This window comes from Pungitius pungitius, chromosome 4 (genome assembly GCF_949316345.1).
Source record: "Pungitius pungitius chromosome 4, fPunPun2.1, whole genome shotgun sequence".
Classification (NCBI taxonomy): domain Eukaryota; kingdom Metazoa; phylum Chordata; class Actinopteri; order Perciformes; family Gasterosteidae; genus Pungitius; species Pungitius pungitius.
The window spans coordinates 17,037,379-17,059,913 of NC_084903.1; the positions used below are offsets into that span (position 1 = coordinate 17,037,379).

Here is a 22,535-nt window from a genome sequence, read left to right on the forward strand (position 1 = left end):
AAAGAGCAAACCAAGTAAACACCGCACAGTCTTATCTGTCGCTCACTTCTCAACACAGCAGGAGCCAAGAAGACAAACAACCCATCAACCCTGTGCACAACAACAGGCATCCTTTCTGGCCTGACACGGTCTGTGTCTAATTGACTGTGAGGCATGTAAGCAATTAGAGAAGAATGATTATGTGGGTTCGCACTTATGCACACACCTCACACAGTCACTCTGCATTTCCTCTGAAAATGAAACATCTCTTTACGAAGCAGTCGTAGGAGGGGGTTCAAACACATTTGTTCTTGCAAAACTATTTTGTAAATGCAAAGATCAATATAAAAAAGCCTCAAAGTCTTGTCAGCAACCAGCCCTTCCTTCTCGCGTCTCTGGAAACCTGGAGCTGACAACAGATACAGGGATCCTAATGACAACTGGCAGGTAGTGGCAGGGAGGTTAGGACTTAGTGCTTTGATATGCCAGCTGATACACATCACAGCATTGCCCACATCGGGGACAGAACAGCCAATGACTGGACGCATTCAAGGTAGACATCTGTGTGCCCAAACCAATGGGAGCTCAGCTGCTTTGTTTCCCTGCCTGCATGCCTCTGTTTTGCGCACACATGTGACCTCGGACGGTGCTTATACTGGCATTTAAACTGGCATCATCATTTGGGCGCTGAGGCATGCCCACTCAGATAAACAAACCCAAACACCATGTTTGGCCCGCCTTCACGGACACTTTGAAGCTATTTTTCTCTCCTCAACTCTCCGTGAAGATCTCCGTTTCCCCCCCCATCAGCCGCGCCGCGTCATCCGTGCACATCAGCGGACTTTATTTTAAGCTGCCAACGAGAAAAGCCTCAGTGTTCTCTCCACCAACCGCGGGGAGGCGGATTGTTGGGACACCTGTGGCTGGATCTGGGTCTGGACTTCCCGACCAAGAGGCAGGTCGGACTGCCTCGCATCAACTCGGCATCCGGCCGGCAGGAGAGGCGCTCCGTCGACCGTCTGATCTCGAGCAGGGAGGCGCAAAGGTAGCCCAAAGCCATTTACGCAGGCATTAATATCTAAGCCGCTCGGCGTGCCCGCTGGCAGACAGGAAGGAGCATGGCTAGAGAGGAATTTGCTGTGACTAGTGCACTGAGGGGATTTGTGGAGCCCAGCTCTGTGCTCCTGTTGGAACTAAACTAAGGACCGCGGATGAAGCGCCGTCACTGACGGATCGCCATTTCTGTCAAGCTTCTTTTGTTCATTATTTCATTTTTTTGTGATAAGGGGGGTGGGCCTGGGAGGGGGGCGGGGAATAATTAATCAGCCATGGGAAAGGATGAGTGCAAAACAATGCTGGACGCTTTGAACAAAGTGACCGCTTGCTACAGGCATTTGGTCATCGCTTTGGGAAGCACGTCGGACTCGCAGAACCTGCGAGAGGAACTGAAGAGGACCCGCAAAAAGGCCCAGGAGCTGGCCGTGGCCAACAGGACTAAACTGACCTCTCTACTCAAAGACAAAACCATCAGCAAGGACGACCGAGCCGAGTACGAGCGGCTATGGGTGCTGTTCTCGAGCAGCATGGAGCTCCTAGAGGTGGACATGAAAAGGTCCCTGGAGATAGGGCAGGATTTCCCCATCAAGGTACCCACGAGGCACCTGATCCAGACGGGGATGACCGGCAGCACCACCACCGTGGCGGCCCGGGCCATGAGCGTGCAGAACATGAAGTACGAGGCGGACAGCAACATCGACACGGCGGACCTCCGGGACCTGCAGTCCGAGATCACCCAGATGGGCCAGATGATGGAGGAGATGGAGATGAAGGTGCAGGTGGCGCCGTGGGCCGTCGAGGCCAAACAGGAGGCAGGCGCCGAGCTCAAGTCCAGCATGAGTGTGGGAAACTCCTCCGTGGGTGTCATCTCCATCTGCGAAGAGGAGCCCAAGGAGGAGGACGGGGGAGGCAGCCGGGATGCTGGCTTCGCGTCGATTTGTGCCGTGCTCGTGTTCGTTGTCATCGTTACGGTCGCTCTGGTTCTTGGATATTTGGTCATCAATATGTCCTGAGCCGTCTTGCCAACAGACCACCCCGGATGGACACATCGGCGCGTGAGCCCACGAGCGCGTCACCGCGGTAGTAAGAGCCAGCAGCTCCACGAGAGAGAAAGCTGTTTTTTTATTTGAGGGGCTAACAGAATAAATAATCTATTTATAGAAATGGACACGCGAAGTAAATGATTTTTCACGCATTTGTGGATGTATTCGCTGGAGTTGAACTAGTTATGACGTAGAACAATAGAATGGACGTCGTGGGCACAATTAGGAGGATAAGTATTTTGAGGGTTGGTGTATTTTTGGAAGAGGAAAAAAAAATCCATGAAATTACGTGACAGTGTCTGGCCATCAGCATGATGCAAACAACACGTAATCCAAGTGGATTAGTGGAAAAGCTCAAGCATCAATGTAGCCTACTGATTAGTATTCCTCTTGATATTTGGCTACATTGATGCTTTACATTTAAGAATTCAAAAAGACTGTCAGACATATAGCAGGGGACCATGGAGTCAGAGAAGTAGGGTCATGTTATATGGGAAAGCAGAGCCACTGATCCAGTTGGATGTGATCAAATCCGCATTGTTCCACCCTCCTGTTAGCACAAGTTTAACACATTATAAAATATTTATAGACAGATTGTCCTAATCCTATTTACTTCATAACATCAAATTACAATGTGCTTCATGGAGGAGCCTTGGGGATCTAAGACAAGTCCACTGTATTTTAATAATGCACTGCAAGCATGTTTCTTTTCAGGGGATTTCTGCAAACAGTGTTGAATGTATACATTAAAGCATAGTATAGAGAATAGAGGGTTTGTTTAAACAGACTGCTGTCTCAGATAATGTACAGTATATTTATTATAATAAAATGTTGAAACAGACAAAATGTTCTCGCATTTTAAAGAAATCGCTCCCCGGTGTTTCACGGGCAACTTCAAACCAGATTTGCAAGAATATAACTTCAGATATGTTTCATGTGAAGGGATTTGGAGTGTATGGAGTTTAAACTAAGGGCTAGATACTATTGAGAATAATTTATTATGATTTTGAGCGACCTGAGACATGCACCACCTACAGTTTAAAGTGCAGTTCTATTTCAAATGGCTCTGTGAGTAGAAAATAGGCTTTCACACTAATGGTTTTAGTTGTAAGAGTCTTTGAAAGTATTCCTGGATCTGTTTAACTGAAATTGGATGCTGTCAAAGCCTAAGCTTATCACTTTAGTTCAAGGGGCCAAAATAGGACATTTGTCCCGGGGTCAGCCCTGAATCAAGTCAGAAGTATAATGCAATCAAAGATTACAAGAAAAAAACACAACTTGATGATATTTGGCTATTTAGCAATGGTTTTATGATATATAAGATGAAAAGGAAAGTATACAAAGCTGCAGTGGATGATGGTGTGTTTCTCTTATTGTTTTAGGAAGGTTTTACTGAATGAAATATGCAATTTCAGTGTGCACACATTTTCTTTCACCCTTGCCCTCATCTATAATGTCAGTATGTTAACCTCTTTTTACAGTAATTGAACAATAAAACCTACGAATACCACAAAAAACCTTTCAAGACACCTTCATCTAAAATTTGAAAGGCAGATGCCTTTCAAATTTTCCTAAAGGTGGAGGTTTGTAAATTGCTTTAATTCCATTTAGAACAGAATATTTATTTAATTAAAAATGAAAAGAATTAAACATTCTTCAAGAAAATGATATAGTTTTTGGCACGTTACTGTAAGGAGATTTACTGAAAAAGAAACATTATTGCAAGATGAAACATGAGATGTAGAGGAAATATTGTACCAGAATATTTTCCATATTGAAAAATATAAAGGCAATTAATTAAACATGGTAAAGAAAAGGGCAGGGGTCAAAAAACCTTTTAAAACACTTTAAAATTCTTCCCTCAAGGAGTTTTGAGCGAACAACTGTTCATTAAAGTCTATTTCCGTGCAACTTTGAGAAACTTCAGGTTTCAGGCATGCAGAAAATGTTTTCCTTGCAAGCTCTGTTACGCAAGCCTCTTCTCAAAATAGCATCAACGTTTTAGGATGTGTGCATCACTAGATATAAAACATGTCTGTTTACTGACTGAGTAAATCTACTCTTTCTAGCGGGGTGCTGTAACATTTGAATTTATGAATGACATTTACTCACAGGACAAAACAAACTCAGCTGACTGGTTCACAGAGAGGAAAGCTACCCCCTGCAGACCGCTGCATCATGACCTCATCTGAACCAGGATGGTGGGTTTCCAAGGCTGTAAGTTGCCATAGAAACCCTCAACGAACTGTCTGCCGCAAACAGAACAGAAGGCTGAGCTATCTTGTGTCAACTCGCCCCCTTTCTGTCACCACCATCCTACACAAAAACAGCCCTCTGAAGCAGAGGGAGATGCGGTGTGAGGACAGAGGAGGGCAGAGCTGAACAAGGAAGAAAAACCTCAGCACCCTCCCCCACGCTGACAGATGACCGTTCTAGTATGCCTCAGCAATTTCGAAGAAAATGTTGCAAACAGGTCAGAGGGACTTCAGGGAACCTTTGCTGGGAAAAAAAAGAGAAGGGAATGACGAAGAGAGAACCGAGATTTAATTTAATCTTTCCCTCTCACAGAAAACAGGTTTGTTCCTGTGCCAAAAAGATTCTCAGCCATACACTCTGCTTCTTAAATATATATATATATATAATATTATTATTATTATATTTTAATGTATTGTGCTTGATAGACCATCAAATGAATATTAACAAATTACTTTGATTTTAGCACTAAAGGATGATGTTTCATGCATTAAATCGTTTTAAAAAAAAGTAAATAGAGGGCTTTCTTAAAATCACCTTCTGGGAGCAGGAGTTGCAATAGATATCTTCAAGCACCCATCAGTGTCACTATTCTGCTGTTTTATTCAGATCACTCACTGAGCTGACATGTGTATCACAAACCATCAAAATCACAAATCTCTTAACAGCAGCGTGAGACAGCATCAGTCAAAAAAGAATCAAACGTTTGATAATAAATACATATATATATATATATATATATATATATATATCTTAGTTATCAATATGCCACGAGGGACATGACTGTGAGCAGGGAAGACACCCAAAGAAAAAAGGGATTAAGCCCATCAGACATACAGACTCCTCCTGAGAGGGATCAGCATACTGACGACACGCAGCGCACACACGCACCTCTACGCTCCTTTTCATATAGGCATCTGTACTATGGTTAAATGCTAAAATTGGTCAAAATGAAATGGTTACTTCATATTTTTGAAGACAAACAAAATTCATGGTCTGGTCAGGAAGTTCTTTTAGAGTAATTACTTCCAAAGGGGACATTATTTGTGAGTCATGAGTCAATGAGTCAATTCATTCAGATAATTTATCCTCTTTTCATGGAAACATGTTGGTATGAAGCCATATATCAAGATATTGTGACACAATTACTTCATCTAAATGATAACACACACACATTAACCATTTTTCTGGGTTATCAACAGTTTAATTCAACACACTAAAACCATCATATCACCATTGTTATATTAAATTACCAGAAAAATGCAGTAATGAGTATCACCAAGAAATAAAATGACCATTATTGGGATGGAAGATTTTGTTCATATCTCTCAGCTAGTGTTGTTGTTTGTAGTTTTGGGCACAATCTCAAATACTTTGGATTTATAAGGAATTAGCTCGGGCGATCAAACAAACAGGGCTTCCACTACAACAAGTGAAGCTTGAACCATTTAAAGTCTCATAATTCTCCTGAAGTGGCGTCTTCAATTTATGGGAAATTAGTAACAGAGTAAAGTCTTTGTATAATAAGCCCATAAGAAATTACTTCTTATTCGTTAATGACTTATTTGTCTCTCGATCTGATGACAATGAATAGAAAAGTCTCATGAGATAAAAAAAATAGCACAACTGTCATTATGCTATTTTTCAGTCTGCAAAAAAAGAGTCTAAGCTCGTCATTGACAGGCGCTCAATAAACCTTTTTACTAAGGCGTTTTGACAGTAGCAAACGCAAGAGGTGTTAATATTAAAATCAACCGCGGCGTAATTACATTAAGCCGTTTCAGTTTCAGGTTCCCAGCAGTGTGCACGTGTCACACTGCCCCGGCTTGAAGCCTCGACACACCAGGATTTAGAAACAGTAGTACTACAAAAACAATGCCGGGGGACATCTAACAGAACTGAGCTTTGTTCTGTTAGTAAAATCTGTGCTTTTCCGTCTGTGCCAAGGCAACATGTCTCTGTGTAAAGGGCCCACCTGATGTGAGGAAAAAGCAGTCTTGCTTCAATGTACAAAGACAAGGTCTCATCAAACCGGCGTGTCAAAGCTTACTTTTTGAGTCATACGGGAAGGTCTGCCCTGAGACGGGTAGCAGGTGATTGTACTTGGGAGTGATGGTGATCTGTAGAGTTATCGTGTACGGATCGACTGTCACAATGCGGTGCAGTGCCGAATGTTCCTCCTGAGGATCGTCCAGCTCGGGGTCTGAGCTCGTACCCAGCGCAGCTTCCCCTGAGGTGGCCGACGGGTAGCAACTGTCCCCTACAAAGAGTGACGAGCCCAAGAGAAAAACAAAAACACTAACATTAGCATCATTATATGATAGTAGTAGAACAGCTAATAATAATAATAGCAGTAAGTGGAATCCAGTCACTTGTGTTAAACTAACTAAATCTGTTTTCACTATTCTTCTTATTCTTAAAAAATTAATTTCATATTTTGAATTCAACACGTTGCACAAATGCCAAAAACAATGTATGCATCAGTACTGTTTCAATACTGCTCATAAGCCTGCTTAATTCCTTCTAACATAAATACTAACATTGAGCCGGGATAAAAAAGTGCAATCGTTGTTAACTATTCTCAGCGGCTGCTTTGGTGTGCGATAGTCAGGGGGACTGGTGTGAGGATGGAGTACATGTGAATGACTGCTTTACCCCCAGGATGGCCTTGATACAGCATGTCAGTATAAATGCCCCCCCATGTGTTTTTAATCGTTTCAACAACAATGACGCCCTATGGAAACATGGTTTGGTAAAAGTTGGCGCGCTCCGCTGCTGGTTTGGATGTGGGTTGGATGAGATCGACCATCAGCACCTGGCAGCAGTACTGTGTGCTGTTCATCTTTTAAGGAGAGGACAGGCAGCAGCTGTTCGCAGCCCTCTGTGGCCCGCCGGCAGGAGAAGGTGTGGAGGTCATTCAGCAAAGGTATGCGGCACATGCGACTGATCTCATAGACCTGTGGAGGGGCGATCCAAAACTCCTGTGCCTGGTAGCTCCGGAGAACCTCTGAGGGTGTGGACCACTGAAAAAAAAACACAAAAAACATGGAGTGTTAGCAGTGGCAATCACGCTTCCCCTTGGATTCTGTTGTTGTGACATTTATATACTAAATGTTTGACTACATATCTCTGTGAAACTCTCTGGTTGGATGTAAACGTGTTGTGAGTTTATACAAATCACCTTAATGGACACTATTTCTTTGTCATCTTGGAGTGCCGGTGGGATCTCCTGCAGGCAGCAGATGAAGAAAGCGGTGTCAAACCTTCTCACCCCATATCGGCCCTCGGGAGTCAGCCAGTTGCCCCACTCTTGTAAAGCCCAGATGTTGGGCAGCACATCCAACTCTCTGCACATCAGGATGAAGTTAGAGGGGTTCTGGTTAACCAGATCCCTCCACTTGCTGAGCTCGCGACTGCACAGCTCGTTGACGTTGTCATGCAGTGGACCTTCTAGACCAGGGGTACTGCTGCTCTCTATGCTTTTTAATAGATGTTTCTCCTCCTGTTTTGACACAAACAGGAGCACACCGCACTCCTCAAACGTCTCCCGCAGGGCGCAGATCCGGAAAGCGACCTCTCCGGGAATAGGGGAGCCCAGTTTCAGTCGGTCCGTGGCGAACAACGGGGGCCTGGTGTCTCCCGGCTGGGTGACACCTCTCAAACCAAAATGTGGGGACTTGCCGAAAGACTTGAAAACGTCCAGCCATTCGCTCGAAAAGTCCGACGAGTGCACCAAGCCGCCGGGAAACACATACGCATTGGGCATGAATGTACTTGTACTGCTTCGTTTAAGGAGTAACACGTCGTAGTCGAAGCAGGACTCGTGCGGCAGGTGTGGCCGTCCGTGAGCGCCGGTCAGCGGGGAAGCTGGAGCGGCTGTCAGCGGTGTCCTTGACGCTACACCGTCCGCACCGAGCTTGTGACCTGCGGCTAAAATAAGGGTGGCCGCCTCCTTCCAGTGCTTCAACGTGGTGTTCATCCCGAAACTGTCAGAATGTGTATCGGAATTTAATTGTCACTCAACGCTTTTATGAAAGTTTGCCCCCTTTTACTCCGCAGGCTTCCAGACGCGAGCAGCGTACTTTCGATCGAGCATGTTTACTTCCGTATGACGAAAGCCTGGAAGTTTGCGCATGCGTGTGACGCAGGCCCGGTGAATTGGATTGTATCATACCATTGCATTGTATTCGGAAATATTTTACTTAAATATTAAATAATAAATATCTTTTACACATTTTTGTTGTTCATTATATTTAAAATATATCTTACAAATAGTCCATATCTGTGTATTTGTGTTTTTGAAATGTGGATTATATACCCGGTAATATTTGTAAATTCAGATATCTCCACAAAATATATGCTTTTCCTGTATGTCCTCTTGTCCGCATGTCTCCGCTGGGCTCGGCATGGTCCCAAAGCGGCGGGTCTAAGAAGCAGTTAGACAATCACTGATAAGTTAATGAGTAAAATCATCATTTCAGCGTCCAAAAATACATTGAGATTTGGGTTGAATATATATATATATTTTTATATGAATATATTTATATTGTAATATATTTATCATTTAATACAATATCTTTATTATATGATATCTGCCCAGATCCCTCCACTCACGACTGCACAGCTCATTTACTTTGTCATGCTAAAATAGTTTGAAATATTTTTCATCTCTTAGTTGATGTGCAACACTGAAAATTTGATCCATAGGCTTGAATTCTAATTCATTGATGAAAATGTAAATTCTTAGTGTATTAGAACAAGTGAAAATGACCGAAACTTTTTAGAATGTAAATAACTGTTCTCAGGGTTACTGAGGTCATATGCCAATATATTAGCTTATTATTATGAGCAGGTGAGGCCTCTGCCGGAGCAGTTGTTAAAAATGGTCTTGCAGACTCCATTAAAAACTCTGGTGGCTGCAAGTGCCTCAACAGCTGCAGCCACCCGAGTAAGTCACACATACAAATCAACGACAGATTACGCAGTAAAAACTCAAGAATGTTGTAAATTAACTCTCCGTAAATGTTTTGCATCAGCTTTTTGAGAATAAGTGTCTAAACACAGAACCTCCACTCTTAATCAGTAACCTTAAGTTACTTTTAAACAGGCAAACTATTCACAGATTGACAACATTTCTGAATATTAATCTTTTCACTTTTCAGTTAATGGAAAACATCTTGTCATCTTTAGCTCAAAAGCTTCTCATTTCAAAGGCATTAACAGACTGTAAATAAAAGCTGTAGCTTAAACACATACACAAGCCAAATCACGAACATCAGTCTTCATCACAATAGGATGCTCAAAAAGAGACATATTTGTAATGAAAACTGATACATTGAGAAAAGTGTCTCCTCATAAAGTAAACAAAAAGGAAGTACAGTGTAAAAGGCAAGTTGTCTGACAGAGAAAGACGAGAAGGAGACGAGAGGAGAAGGAGAGGCAGAGGAAAAAGGGAATGCAACACACACACATTCACAAATATGCAAGCACACACAAGCAAGGGTGTCACATATCTGTATCAAAGAGGCATTGTGAAGGAGGTCAGGTTAGGCAAGCTCAAAGAGGAGAAGGTGTATTTCCGTTTCAGCAATGGAAATGTCCACGGAGCAACTCCGCTGGCCGCTCTTCTTTATGTCCACGGCTGTCCAGGAGGTCCAATAAGAACTGGGACCCTCCCATTGGAGGAGTGCGCTCAGTCACAGCGAGCACCAGCTTCTCACTCGTATCAGACATTCATTATCGCCTTCATTTGACCTGGCCCAGTATCTTTCGGGTTCCCTGTACCTGGACTTGAGGTTGATGGAGCGCTGAGGTGGTTTTCTTCATATGTAAGTGAACATTCTGTTGACATATGTAGGGATTCATTTATATTCCTTTCTACACCATTGTGAAATTAAAAGTAACTAATTAACTTCAAGATTAACTTTTGTAAGTTAAAAATGATCCTGTTGACTGCGTGGTATTTACCCGGCTTACTATGTTTTGTGTTTTATGGTTTTTATGGTTTTTATAGCTTCATTGTTCAGCCAGATGAAAGGAATGTTAAAATGCTGATGACAGAACACAGTGTCTCTTTTAGCACCCTACGAATGAGATTAGATTAGATAACGTTACTATCAAACATACGGTTTTGCATTTGTGCTCCATCATGCACCAGTGGACTGAAATGGATGAAGGCAGCATCAAGATGACGAAGGAATTGCAGAACGGCTCCTCGGGCCACTGCTTGGAATCTGAGACTAAAGATAAGCAGCCTGTGAAAGCGACTGTGCTTCAAAAAGATGTGAGTCTACGAGCCTTTATGTGTGTGTTCATGTGTTAGTGTGTGGGTCTATACTTTTTACAGTAATTTGGGCTGGAATTTAGTACCAGCGAGTGCCGCAACAACCGTCTCTTCATATTAACTCCACATTGATCCTCCCAGTGGAAGCCCCCTAAACTCCCTCACCCCTAAACTTAATTGAGGACTGAAACCATACATTTCACTGGTTATGTTATGATTACAATGACAAATTATTAGCACCACCTAATCGCAACCCAATCCTATTTACACAGTATTGAAGTTGGCATATTTAGATAGTTGAGATGAGAAAATAGGCCTCATAATCAATCATGTGTTTGTGCTTGAAAAATTAAAAAAAACATGAGTCACATGATAGTTGTCACTGATTATATTTGTGTGCTCAGAAAAAACAAGACAAGTCTAAAGCAGCTATGCAAGCTTAACTCAAGCAAAGTAATAAGCTTAATGCTAGTGTTAGTATGCTAACATGCTTTGAAGTTTACCATCTTAGTAAAGCGTTTTAATATTTTAACATTAGAACATTTCATCAAAAGTTTCACAAAAATTAGATTATTGAAAAACTCAATTAACATTAGAATAACAAACATAATTCAAGATACTGAGAGCTTCTCAACGCTGTATTGCTGCAGTGTTTGTAACATTTCATCCAATAATGTGTTCAATATTCACTTCCTTTTTAGCTTTTGTTGTCCTTCACCAACTAGGTTGCTGGGTCACAGTGGCCTTTAAGTGTATGACAGCGTGAGGAGATAACAGACAGTTGAGATTAGATTTGCCTCCCTGCAGATTTTTCATTGATTCCTTTCTTGGAAAGTTGGAGGCACTAAGACCCTATTAAATTTTTCTTTAGTGACGTGTTTGTAGGACTGCCTGTTGAACAAATGAGCTTGAAAGACCACATTTGTGTTCGAAAAAACCCCATTAACTCCAGTAAGGTCAAATCTCTCTTTCATTCTTGTAGAAACCAAAAGACGGATTGAACTTTCCTTGTCATGAATGAAAAAAACTAACACAACATTTATCCCAGTCCCTTTGACTGAATTTCACTGGAGATAAAATTCTAGATATTCAACTGTGAGAATGGAATTATCACACCTGCCATTGTTTCTGTGCTCAGGTTGGCCTGCTAAGTGGCATCTGTCTGATTGTGGGGACGATGATTGGATCAGGCATTTTCATCTCCCCTAAGGCTGTTCTGCTGTCCTCTGGAGCAGTGGGACCCTGCCTTCTCATTTGGGCTTCTTGTGGCGTTTTAGCCACACTCGGTGAGAACAACATGCTAACCAGAGTCATTGCACACATGAAAGATTTCCGTCTCTCTACTTTGGATAGAAACTGGGTCAATGATCCATATACTGAAAACATGCAAACAAAAGACCTTATGAAGTAGTACACACATCATTTTCTAATAATGGAGGTCAGTGCTTTATGTTAATGAGATAATAAACTCCAGTAGTTTCGAGCAAACTATAAAAGTCCCTGTAAAAAACATTATGGTGGGTGGTATATCTCTATTTGACTTTGAACCTTTATGGCATTAAAACATAATTTCATTTCATTTCTCCTCTCCACTCCTTCTGAGTCCGAAATAACAAACGTAGTAAAGAAATAAATCTGATATCAAAAATTGGCAAAGTAAGATCACAATTTCTAATTTTTAATTAGTAATTACTTTCACTTTCCATTTAAACAACCACATGTGAAATTGCTTGGAGAATGTTTCACATCGATTCTTATATCTATTACTTTGAGTGTCATTGTCCACTTTTCTCATTTGTGTTGCATTATTATCCACATGAAGTTATTACCATAGATTTGGTTTTTTAAGCCAAGACCCTTTTGGTTGGGGAAAGTTCTGAATTTCCGTTGGTTGTATGTATTTTTTGTGTTGCTACACAGGAGCACTGTGCTATGCTGAGCTTGGCACCATGATCACCAAATCGGGGGGGGAGTATCCGTATCTAACGGAGGCGTTTGGCCCCCTCGTGGCCTACCTTTACTCCTGGACCACTATAATGGTGCTGAAGCCCTCCTCCTTCGCCATCATCACTCTGAGCTTCGCAGAATACGCCTCCAGTCCTTTCTACCCTGGCTGTACTCCTCCTGTTGTTGTTACCAAGTGTCTGGCGGCTGCGGCTATAAGTATGTCTCACTTTAATAAAAAAATGTAAAAAGCTGAATATGACACCCCACTTATTAATCACATATTTAACATCCTTGCGATGGGTTAATGTATATTTCAAGTTGTGTGTATTGGACACTGGATTAAATTACCTGATGGAATTTAAAACAAATCACTCAAATTAATCTTGTATTGAATTCATAATTTCATCATTTTTATTCAACGGTCTATTCTGCTCTACACTACATTGTATCTGAGTAAGGTTTAAAGACGTTTCCCTGCCAAAATATTGGCAACAAGTGAAGAAAATGATCTAAAAACAAAGCTATGTTGTTTATTAGGGAAAGGGATATTTCGGATGTAATTCTTGCATTTAAAAAGAATATCTCAACTGTGATCGATGCATTTTATTTCCCTTGTTATGTATCTTAATGTATATTTCTTTTGCTTCTAAGTTTTGATCGTCAGTGTCAACTGCTTGAGTGTCAAACTGGCGAGCTATGTGCAAAACATCTTCACTATGGCCAAACTTTTCATCATCCTCGTCATCGTTGTAGCTGGCATTGTGATGCTGGCAAAAGGTGGGCCGAGTTTTACACGTCACTAATATACGACTCTTAAAATTTGAAACGTTAAATAATCACAATTATTATATATGTATATATATATATATATATCTGTATTGTTGTTCATTTGTGTCCAGGAAACACTGAGAACCTGTCGGATGCCTTTGTCGGCACATCGTCATCTTTTGGAGCAATCGGACTTGCGTTTTATAATGGGCTCTGGGCTTATGATGGATGGTAACAGTCAAACTTCACTTCACTTTGCCCTTTCACATGATGAATGGGATTGACCAAGCTCCTATCTAAAGCAGTAAAGTGAGGTGTACTTTCTGAACCCATACGACGAGCCTTTTCCTGCTGTATCGGCTACAGACGAGCTTTGGAGCCCTTCTCCACCTCTCAGCTGTTCTGCAGCCTCATGCCCTTTCTTCAAGTGTGTGAATTCAACCCTTGCACAACCTTATTTTTAAAGGAATAGGACATGTTACAACAGTTGACCAATTTGTGGATTGCCATCCACTAATAGAAAGCCCTCTCAGGCTCTTTTGTATACCACACCCACAAGGCGATGAGATGATGATGGCATGGCCGTGTAGTGGTGCCCAGTGAGTGAACATCAACAACTACAGCTGTTGCCTGCATATTAGACCCATGCAGAGGTGGTTTATGCATAAACCCTCCTGGTTTACTCGTAGCAATGGAGAGCTACAGAGCATTGTAGCCACAGTGAGGTTCCTTTGTAATGTGTCCATGTCCATGTCTGACTTTCCCTTTTATTTCTGCTTTACAGAAGAAGTTTTTAGATTCTTTAGGACAAATGCCTGTGATCCTAGAACTGCAGCTTTGTCTATTTCGTATTTCATAGCACAATGCTACGTTTTAAAGGTAACTTTTAATTTGTTCACTTAGGAATCAACTGAATTTCATTACAGAAGAGCTGAAACAGCCCTCCAGGTAAGACGAGAGGTACAATTCTGCATTTTGCCAGAGGTACCTGTACAAGTGAAATCTGAACGTGCCATTGTTGTTATAAAAAGTTGAAGCAGCATGTCTGACAACTCCCTCCTCTTAGGAACTTGCCACTGGCCATCCTCATAGGGATCCCTTTGGTATCTGTCTGCTACGTGTTGGTCAATGTTGCATACTTCACTGCCATGACTGCCAGTGAACTACTGTTGTCTCCAGCTGTTGCCATGGTAAGAAGCACACAAGTTGGCCATGGTTAGACAAAAATTCAGTCTTGAGTTTGAGAAGTTATCAGTGAAGACTTTGCAGTGTGGTGTTGAATTCCAAACACATTTACATAATGAGGACTACATACAGTGGGCTTTCTTGACAAATATTAACAGTATATGTACCATGTGTACGTTTTGTTTATTCAATATTTTTTTCCACTCAGCTTGAATCTTCTAAAATGCTTGTTTGTGCTTTCTTAGACTTTTGGAGACCGAGTCCTTTACCCAGTGTCTTGGATCGTTCCTATCTTTGTAGTCTTCTCTACATTCGGCTCTGCCAATGGAAGCTGCTTCACCGCTGGCAGGTAAAGGCAATAGCTGGCAGAAATATGTTTGGAAGGAGAAAAACAAAAAAGAAAGCACTGTACGTCAAGATATTTCTCTCTTCTCACAGACTGGCCTATGTATCTGGCAGAGAGGGTCACATGGTTAAAATCTTATCCTATATTAGCCTGAAGCGCTATACTCCAGCCCCTGCCCTCATGTTCAATGTGAGTCCCACATTTTCCCCTTGTGTACCTTTCAATTTGGTCTCTAATGATCGTTCAGCTAATGTTTGTTATAATCACCTCCTCAAAAATACCTTGTTTTATTACAACAGTGCAGGGTATAAAAATTAAATTTTTCAATATCGCGGAAGTTCAGATAAATTATTAACTCACGGCCCTGTTTCTTTTTAAGTTAACCATTTTTTTTCTCCGTTTTAGGGTATTTTATCTCTTATCTATATTATCCCAGCTGACATCAACACGCTCATTAACTACTTCAGCTTCGCTCAATGGGCGTTTTACGGGTTAACGGCCCTGGCTCTCATAGTCATGCGATTTACCAGGAAGGAGCTCCATCGACCAGTAAAGGTGAGGTTTTTGGACTCAGCAGGCTTATGCCTGCCAAAAGGTGTCTTGTTAACTTGAAACTTGAAACTGTACTTTGCTCACAATCAGGCGTCTTCATTTTATCCAAAGTTCTTAAATAAAACCCAAAATGTAGGCTTTCTTCTTCGGAAGTTTAAATGAAGCTTACTGTCTTATTTTGTCACAGCACTAGGCAGTTGCATTGATGTTTTTTGTTGTTTGACACAACGCCGAGTAGATTTTTGACTCTCATTATTTGTTTTCATTTGCATAAACTGGTGAAAGTGTCAAGTTGAAGCTGTATTTTGTTTTGAAGTGTGAATGTGTGATTACTCAAAGGTGCCGATTGTCATACCCGGCCTGATCGTCCTGGTGTCCTTCTACTTGGTCCTGGCTCCCATCATTGATAAACCGGAGATGGAATACCTCTACTGTGCTATCTTCATCTTCAGTGGACTTCTCCTCTACTACCCCTTCGTCTACCGCAAGGTCAACTGGGCACGCAAACTGATGAGTAAGTTTACTCTCAAATTTGTTATTGAAATTACGCGGAAATACCCGTGCTCAAAAGGCAGAAAAGTAAAGCATTGAATAGAGTGTTGTATTGCTGTGATGACATGGAGAGGTCATGACTTTCCTTCCCCTTTAGGGCCCATGACCATGCATCTCCAGCTGCTGATGGAGGTAGTTCCTCCTGACAAAATCCAATGATTGGGGACTCAACCTTTTACTGGTTCAAGGATCGCCTGATGTGTCGCCGCTAGGACTTATGTATGCATGCATCGGCACTTGAACGAAGGGAAGGGCGGGACATCTTAAATGTATCGTAAAGATAACTTGAAGGCTGAGTAGATCACGCAACAACATTTATGTTGCTCCTGTCATTGTAAACTGAAACAGATGTTGGTGCGTTATCGTTAATGACACTTTCACAGTGGAATATTCTGGAACAAAGCAGCAATTGTGTAAGCCATGGTGTTTATTAAATATATCCATCTGGTTGGGCATAAAGTGGACATTTTTGTGTATTTGAGCAAATTATCCGTACTGTGTTTCCCTGACCTGACTACTACTTCGTATTCTTTCTATTTTAGGGTTATAAGATCACTCAAAGTACAGTCAGACGCGGTTAGTTGTGTGTGATTATGAAGGATTATGAAATAGTATATTTGTTATCGACTAGACACAACTCTAGATAAGTAGTTATTTATCTGATAGTGTAAACATTATGGATTTGAGTGGGTGTGTGAGGCTTACTGCAGGGGAACTTCAAAATGTTTTAAATCGGAAGCTACAAAATAATTGATTTCACTATACCAAGGTACCAATTGTCCACCAGATGTCAGTATAACATTGTTTAACATAACTGTGATATGATAATGTGCTTTTCAATATCAGTAGTAATAGTTTTGAACAATATATGGATATTTAATCTTCAAAATTACTTTAAAGTTCTTGTAGTTATTGATAGTGGAATATAATAATATTCAAAGGGTAAAAGGAGTGAGCAGTAGTCTTCATGGTTGTTATTATTGTCATATTTGATAAATCATGCCATGAACAGCAGAATGAGGAGATCTAAGGAAAGGTGATGTGTCTTTAGCTTGCACACAGTACACTGTAGGTTAACACCACGGAGCTTCATAAAGAACACAAGCTTTTGCAGAAAGTGCATTTGGTCTTCGACGCCCCCTAGTGGCACAAAGCCAACCAGGATCTCTTTTTATCAATCTTGAGGTTTAAAAGGGAAGCATTTCTGCAGTAGGGGATGCAAATTGGACCTTCAATGAGTTGAACGAAGGCTGAGTACATGATGAAAAGTTGTGATTCTGTGCACGTACAGTGACTGTAAAAATACATGGCTAACTCTATCATGCCTCCTCCTCTTATATTTTGAGATGAGCAGTTACATTGTATTTCATCACTCTTTAATGGGCATTGAATCCAAGGATGGAAGAAAAAACATTTTTCATTTTGACCCTGGATAGAAAAAAAAGTAAAATCACTCTGAATTTACAAAATAAAACGAACCAGAATGCTTGTGTTTGGTTGTCGTGGCGTTTTGAGATGGTGCAAGACCATTTTTCAATTCAGTGACCATGGAGTTCAGGGCTCTGAATAAATCCAACAGGGAGACCTTTTTGTGGTTGCGAAATATAATTATTCATGTTCAGAAATACACGCGTAACTCACTGAGGTCCCATGGAAGTTGAATTGTAACTATGTTGAATGTATACGAATTCTCTCACTGAGCTCAATAAGAAGAGGAATCCTCCATCCCACTGCTGGTGGTGTGGGGGCCAGCCAGAAGAAGCACTTCACTCTGTGTATTTGGAACATGCAGGTGTAGCACCGACCAAATAAGCTGGGCGGGCGGCCTCTTCTGATTCCCAGGTCAAACCCGGCTGCTTCGGTTTACCGAAACCCACAGAGCTCACAGGCATTACAACACGTCCTAAAACTACAAACTATTCAAAGTCTTCCAGGGTTTAAACCTCTCCAAAAACGAAGATGGACTGGATGTGTAAGCTGGTGGTCACTAGTTCAGTTGCTTCGTTTGTGTTCATTTCCAACTAAAGCTCGTCTTAATCAAACTTTGCATTAGTGCAGTGCTAGACTGATTGAACATTAAATATTCTGATGAAAGTGAATGTACACTCGAACATACACACACACACACTTTTTGTACATATGCATGCAGCCTCGCCTAAATGGACCCCCCCACACACACACACAGACACACATGCACGTACAGTACATTCAAATATTATCTCATTAATGGATAGACAGTTCTGATGAGAACTCATCTGCATATTATTATCACCCCATTACTGAGCTTTTTCCAATCAGTTACCAAATTAGCATTTGGTACTCTGTAATCATTCAGCGACCTTTCCAAAAAACGGTATTATAATGTGCCGGTAATGGCACATATGCTGCAAATGATGTCTGCACTTGTTCTGATTGTTTCAAGAAAAAGAAATCAATTTGCAAAAGTTTGGGTTTGTAATTTCCGGAGCTACAGCCGCTCAGGGTTTATCTGACATCCTTCCGATTCAGATATTTGACTTATCTGGCTTCATTATGCATTTTGTTTAATCATTTCGATTTAACGCTGCGAAATGTCTGCAATTTCAGAATTTAACTATGCCTGCAGTCGGCCCTCTGACCGAGGGAAGGTCGAGTAAAGTCTCTCTGTGAGAAATAGTATTTCCGCAGCGCCTTAACAAAGGTGGGGGAAAATGGACCAAGTATCACCTACTGTAAACATCCTGCAGAGGAGTCTATTGTCAACGCGACCTGTTTTCCTCCATTGGAGGGCACACTTGAATAAGCAGTGGTGAAGTGAGCCGGAGCCATTTCATGTACACTGTGATCCTTTTACAGTAGAGGAACCACATCTACACTTCTACACATTCCCAAGATTTGTTGCTCACCCCCACCTGGCACTGCTCCCAGAAATGTCCTGGCATTGCCTTTAGTGTTAAGAACATTATGAAAAAGTGCTCTTCATGTGAATTATTATGTTTCAAATGACTGTTCTCTCACAAACGTTTCATTAATAACTTTGACGGCTTGTTTTTTGCCCGTCTTGTTTTCCTGCCAGATGGAAAAAAATCGCAGATTTAGTTAAATGGTGATTATGTAAAACTGCCTGAATATTGTCATTGGCCTTTTTGGGTAAATATTGCTTAAATGTATTATAACAGTAGAACAAGATGAAAATAGTCTTAAAATCAACTCAGTAACTTAGTTACACAGCCATATTCATCTAAAGTTTAACATTAGCCAACATAAGCTATTTTTAAACTAGACCAAGACCGGCTGTGGCTTTGTGTTGCAAGCTTTTCGTAGTCTTTAATGATCATTGAGTGGGAGAAGCCACATATTGATTTGATTTACGAAATACCCATTAATTCACACTTTTGGCACCTTGACCTTTTGTCCCTGTGTCTCTCTCTGTCGAAAACACAAAACACAATGGCTGACCGATCTTAAAATGTGAATTTGTTTGTTCGCTTCATGTTCAACCCTTTCCAGATGTGGAACATTTACGCCTCTGCCTTTGGACAGTGCTGCTGATGGTTGAGGACAAATGATTGGACCTCTGTTGTCTCACCTTGCCAGCTTGAGGACTTCCTCAACGACTCCGACATCAGAGGCCATTATTTACAGCGGAAATCTAAATATCAATGTGACTTTTTTTTATCTGGGCTGAAATCCCATCTCTCTCTTTCTTGATTTTAGATCACATTATAGCTGTCTTGCTTTCCATCCCGTTCACTGTTTTCATCTCTGCCTGCCTTTCTCTTCCTCACACCCGTCCCCTATCAATCTTCCTCTTTCTCCCTTTTTCTCCTGTCAGGACATTCTCTGAGTTCCCTTTGATCGTCCTCCTCCTATCCTCTCCTCGGCTTTTAGGGCTCTTCGCTAACATAAATTGAGCAACTTAGAGATCAGTGGATATCATGGTGAACACTCACTCTCAGGTGAAACTTCAGTTCATCTTACTCTGAGTGTGTGTGTGTGTGTGTGTTTGTGTTTGCGTAACAATTGGGTGACACAAGAAGAAGCATTGGCATTATTGTATACTTGTTTCTACAAAATGAGTATGTACATATTTGCACACTAGTGTTTGTGTGCAAAAATGTCAGGGATCGAAAAAGACATTTAAATAAATATATTTTTTAAAGTAGCGCTTGCTAATTGTGTTGCTAGGCTCTAGTCTTGCACCCGCTGTACTTTCTGGGTGTTTCGCGGCTCTTTGATCAGCAGATAGTTGGATGGTTTGGAGGCTGGTTACGCTTGCTCCCCCGACTGATGCATGGGTGGCTTTACTACACATTCTGCACACGGCGGGAGGCTGGACAGTCGATGTGTGTGTGTGTGTGTGTATTTGCTTTTGTGTGTGCAAAAGGTTGAGGATGAAGTTGATAGCTGCAAATTGGTAAAAAATTTCTTCTAAACTTTACCTAGAGCTACTGCTGCCTCACAGCCAAGGTAGTATGTATTCCTCAAAGAAGCCCCTTGCCATGCGATTTTATGATTAATTATCCCTAAAACTCAACCATCAGTAAATATCAGTAGATTTATGGAACCAATATCCACAATCCACATATTCAGCCCACATCCATAATATGGGTGTTACGTTATTCTATTTTCTGAATTACCCCATCAGAACAAATCTAAAAGCTCTGACACGTAGCTTGTCCCCCAGTCAAACACACACGGCGCGCCTATCTCAGCACAGCATTAAAAGATAAGACATATTTTCATTTATGGACAAATGTGTTCCCATAGATTTCCCATTCAATCCATCTATAGCTTGTTGTAGAGCGCTCGCCTCTCATATTAGCAGCCGTGAATCAACTCTCTTTATCGACACATGCATTCATGCCAGTGTAGCTGGATAATCAGCATGCAGAGTGCAGGCTGCAATCTGTTACTCTATCCATAAATAAAAATATTATATTGGTTACACAGGGGCTAAATGGAGCTGAAGTAACACCTTGGATACATACATACACACACGAAACCTAAAATGTTCCGGAAAACAACTCCACCCCATCGACTTTAACATAAACAGGATTGTGTAATGTTGCAGAAATTGACAGCACTTTGGCTTTTTTCATGAAAGGAATTTGTGAGTTGGCATTGTGACACGAAACTCTCTGTAGAGAATTAGCCTTCGAGGAGCAGCTGCTGCATCATGGACAGTTTTCTAGGCATTATTTTACAGAGCTGTGGTGCTGTCCTCTGGTGTGAGGAGCAAAGCCTACAGAATATCGCTAACTGTATTCCTCAGTGAGTAAAAGAGGGGTCAAGATACTGCCAGTGTAAACTGTCATGCTGGATCCGGAAAAAAAATACAGTTTACCACGTACATTTCAAAGATACCCTGCACGGCAGGGGATACCCAACATGTGATTATACTACTCATGGTATCTTCATTGAGCTGAATTTACTAACCAGTGCTTGATCCAGTGTCTAATTAATTCCTTAAGTTCTTGTGTTTATAGCAGGAGAGGAAAGCGAGGGTATATGGTATGAGGGAAAAGAGGATCGGTCTTTGAAGTGGTGTTGTGCAAATCTCTAGAGGGTAACCAGCCCGAGGCTGGACTGTGGGGAGGAAAGCAAATACCGCTTTTCCACTGCGGGCCAAAATTGGGGCTAGCCGAGGCCATGTTTTCTACACTTAATGACCATTATCTGTTTATTTGAAACCATATCCCATTCGAAACACAAAGTACGATGGCGGCAAAAAGTCAAGAGAGAAACATTTGCTTCGATTGTTACTGAGAGGAAAATAACACTCCGGCTTCGCTAGCATTGTTTGGGCCTTGCACTGGAATATGGGCTCTCGAGATTGTGCAACCCTCTGCGGTATACCCCTCCCTATGCTGAGCCAGCTAATGAACTATCAGCTATCCATCTTTATTCCACCAAGGGCCCACTTGTCCTTCCCTGCAGACAGAAGCTTTACTCCTTGACAGGTTTTACTGAGGGGAATACAAACCTCCCGGCTCCAAAGTTAAGTGTGGCATTCTTCTCAAAGTCATTTTCAGGTGAAAACAGGATTCATTGAGGATATTTCTGTTGTCGCAGACATCACTGTTAAATTTTTGTGTACATGAAACCAGCCCTGTATCTAAGCAGTAAACTAAACTGCTGTAACTGTCTGTTATGTCAGCCAAATACTGAATATTCTTTCTAATGGCATTTTGTGGAGTAAATACCTGCAGCTGAAAATGAGTGAAAAATTCCAGACCAATGTGAAATTGCTATTTCACATTATTGAGCTGTTTTTATTTAGTGCTAAAGTCAGATCTTCATTAGGCAATTACCAATTCAAAGCATCACTAATGTAAAGGCCATTTAATCAGAATTGCATTTATGTTAGCAACAGTTAAGGTCCATGCTTAGTTACTGCCAGCTGATGTAACAAAATAATGAATGTACAGTACTAAAGGCTTGGCCAAAATATGAGTTTTATGACATAATGACACTCATTTCTTTCATAAACTCCTTGCACTGCAATTGGGAATAAACTGTGACCCATTTGGGATGTTTATCTTTACGCCTGTAAAAAACAATAAAAAGACCAATAGAGTCCCATGATTTC

The 22,535-nt window shown here is 41.4% G+C and overlaps 3 protein-coding genes across 4 annotated transcripts; 2 read left to right on the top strand and 1 right to left on the bottom strand.

Annotated features, from left to right (window-relative positions):
- Nucleotides 1-626: 626 nt before the first annotated feature.
- si:ch73-167i17.6 (regulator of G-protein signaling 9-binding protein) lies at nt 627-2,942 on the top strand. Its single transcript, XM_037456828.2, has one exon. It carries the CDS (start codon nt 1,308-1,310, stop codon nt 2,046-2,048), a length of 741 nt encoding a protein of 246 aa, XP_037312725.1. The 5' UTR covers nt 627-1,307; the 3' UTR covers nt 2,049-2,942.
- A 2,569-nt stretch (nt 2,943-5,511) lies between these two features.
- On the bottom strand, nt 5,512-8,476 carry nudt19 (nudix (nucleoside diphosphate linked moiety X)-type motif 19). The gene is made up of 3 exons (XM_037454132.2): nt 7,513-8,476; nt 7,147-7,354; nt 5,512-6,591 (listed from the first exon to the last, which is right to left on the bottom strand). Exons 1-3 carry the CDS (start codon nt 8,308-8,310, stop codon nt 6,371-6,373), a joined length of 1,227 nt encoding a protein of 408 aa, XP_037310029.2. The 5' UTR covers nt 8,311-8,476; the 3' UTR covers nt 5,512-6,370.
- A 1,285-nt stretch (nt 8,477-9,761) lies between these two features.
- slc7a9 (solute carrier family 7 member 9) lies at nt 9,762-17,156 on the top strand. 2 transcript variants are annotated; one of them, XM_037490863.2, is made up of 13 exons: nt 9,762-10,159; nt 10,489-10,614; nt 11,753-11,900; nt 12,535-12,777; nt 13,213-13,338; nt 13,461-13,560; nt 14,233-14,277; nt 14,396-14,519; nt 14,760-14,863; nt 14,953-15,049; nt 15,266-15,415; nt 15,752-15,926; nt 16,062-17,156. In XM_037490863.2, exons 2-13 carry the CDS (start codon nt 10,498-10,500, stop codon nt 16,121-16,123), a joined length of 1,491 nt encoding a protein of 496 aa, XP_037346760.2. In that variant the 5' UTR covers nt 9,762-10,159; nt 10,489-10,497; the 3' UTR covers nt 16,124-17,156. The 2 variants fall into 2 exon arrangements, with proteins under 2 accessions (XP_037346760.2, XP_037346751.2); XM_037490854.2 differs by lacking the exon at nt 9,762-10,159 and having other exon boundaries at nt 10,480-10,614.
- Nucleotides 17,157-22,535: the final 5,379 nt, after the last annotated feature.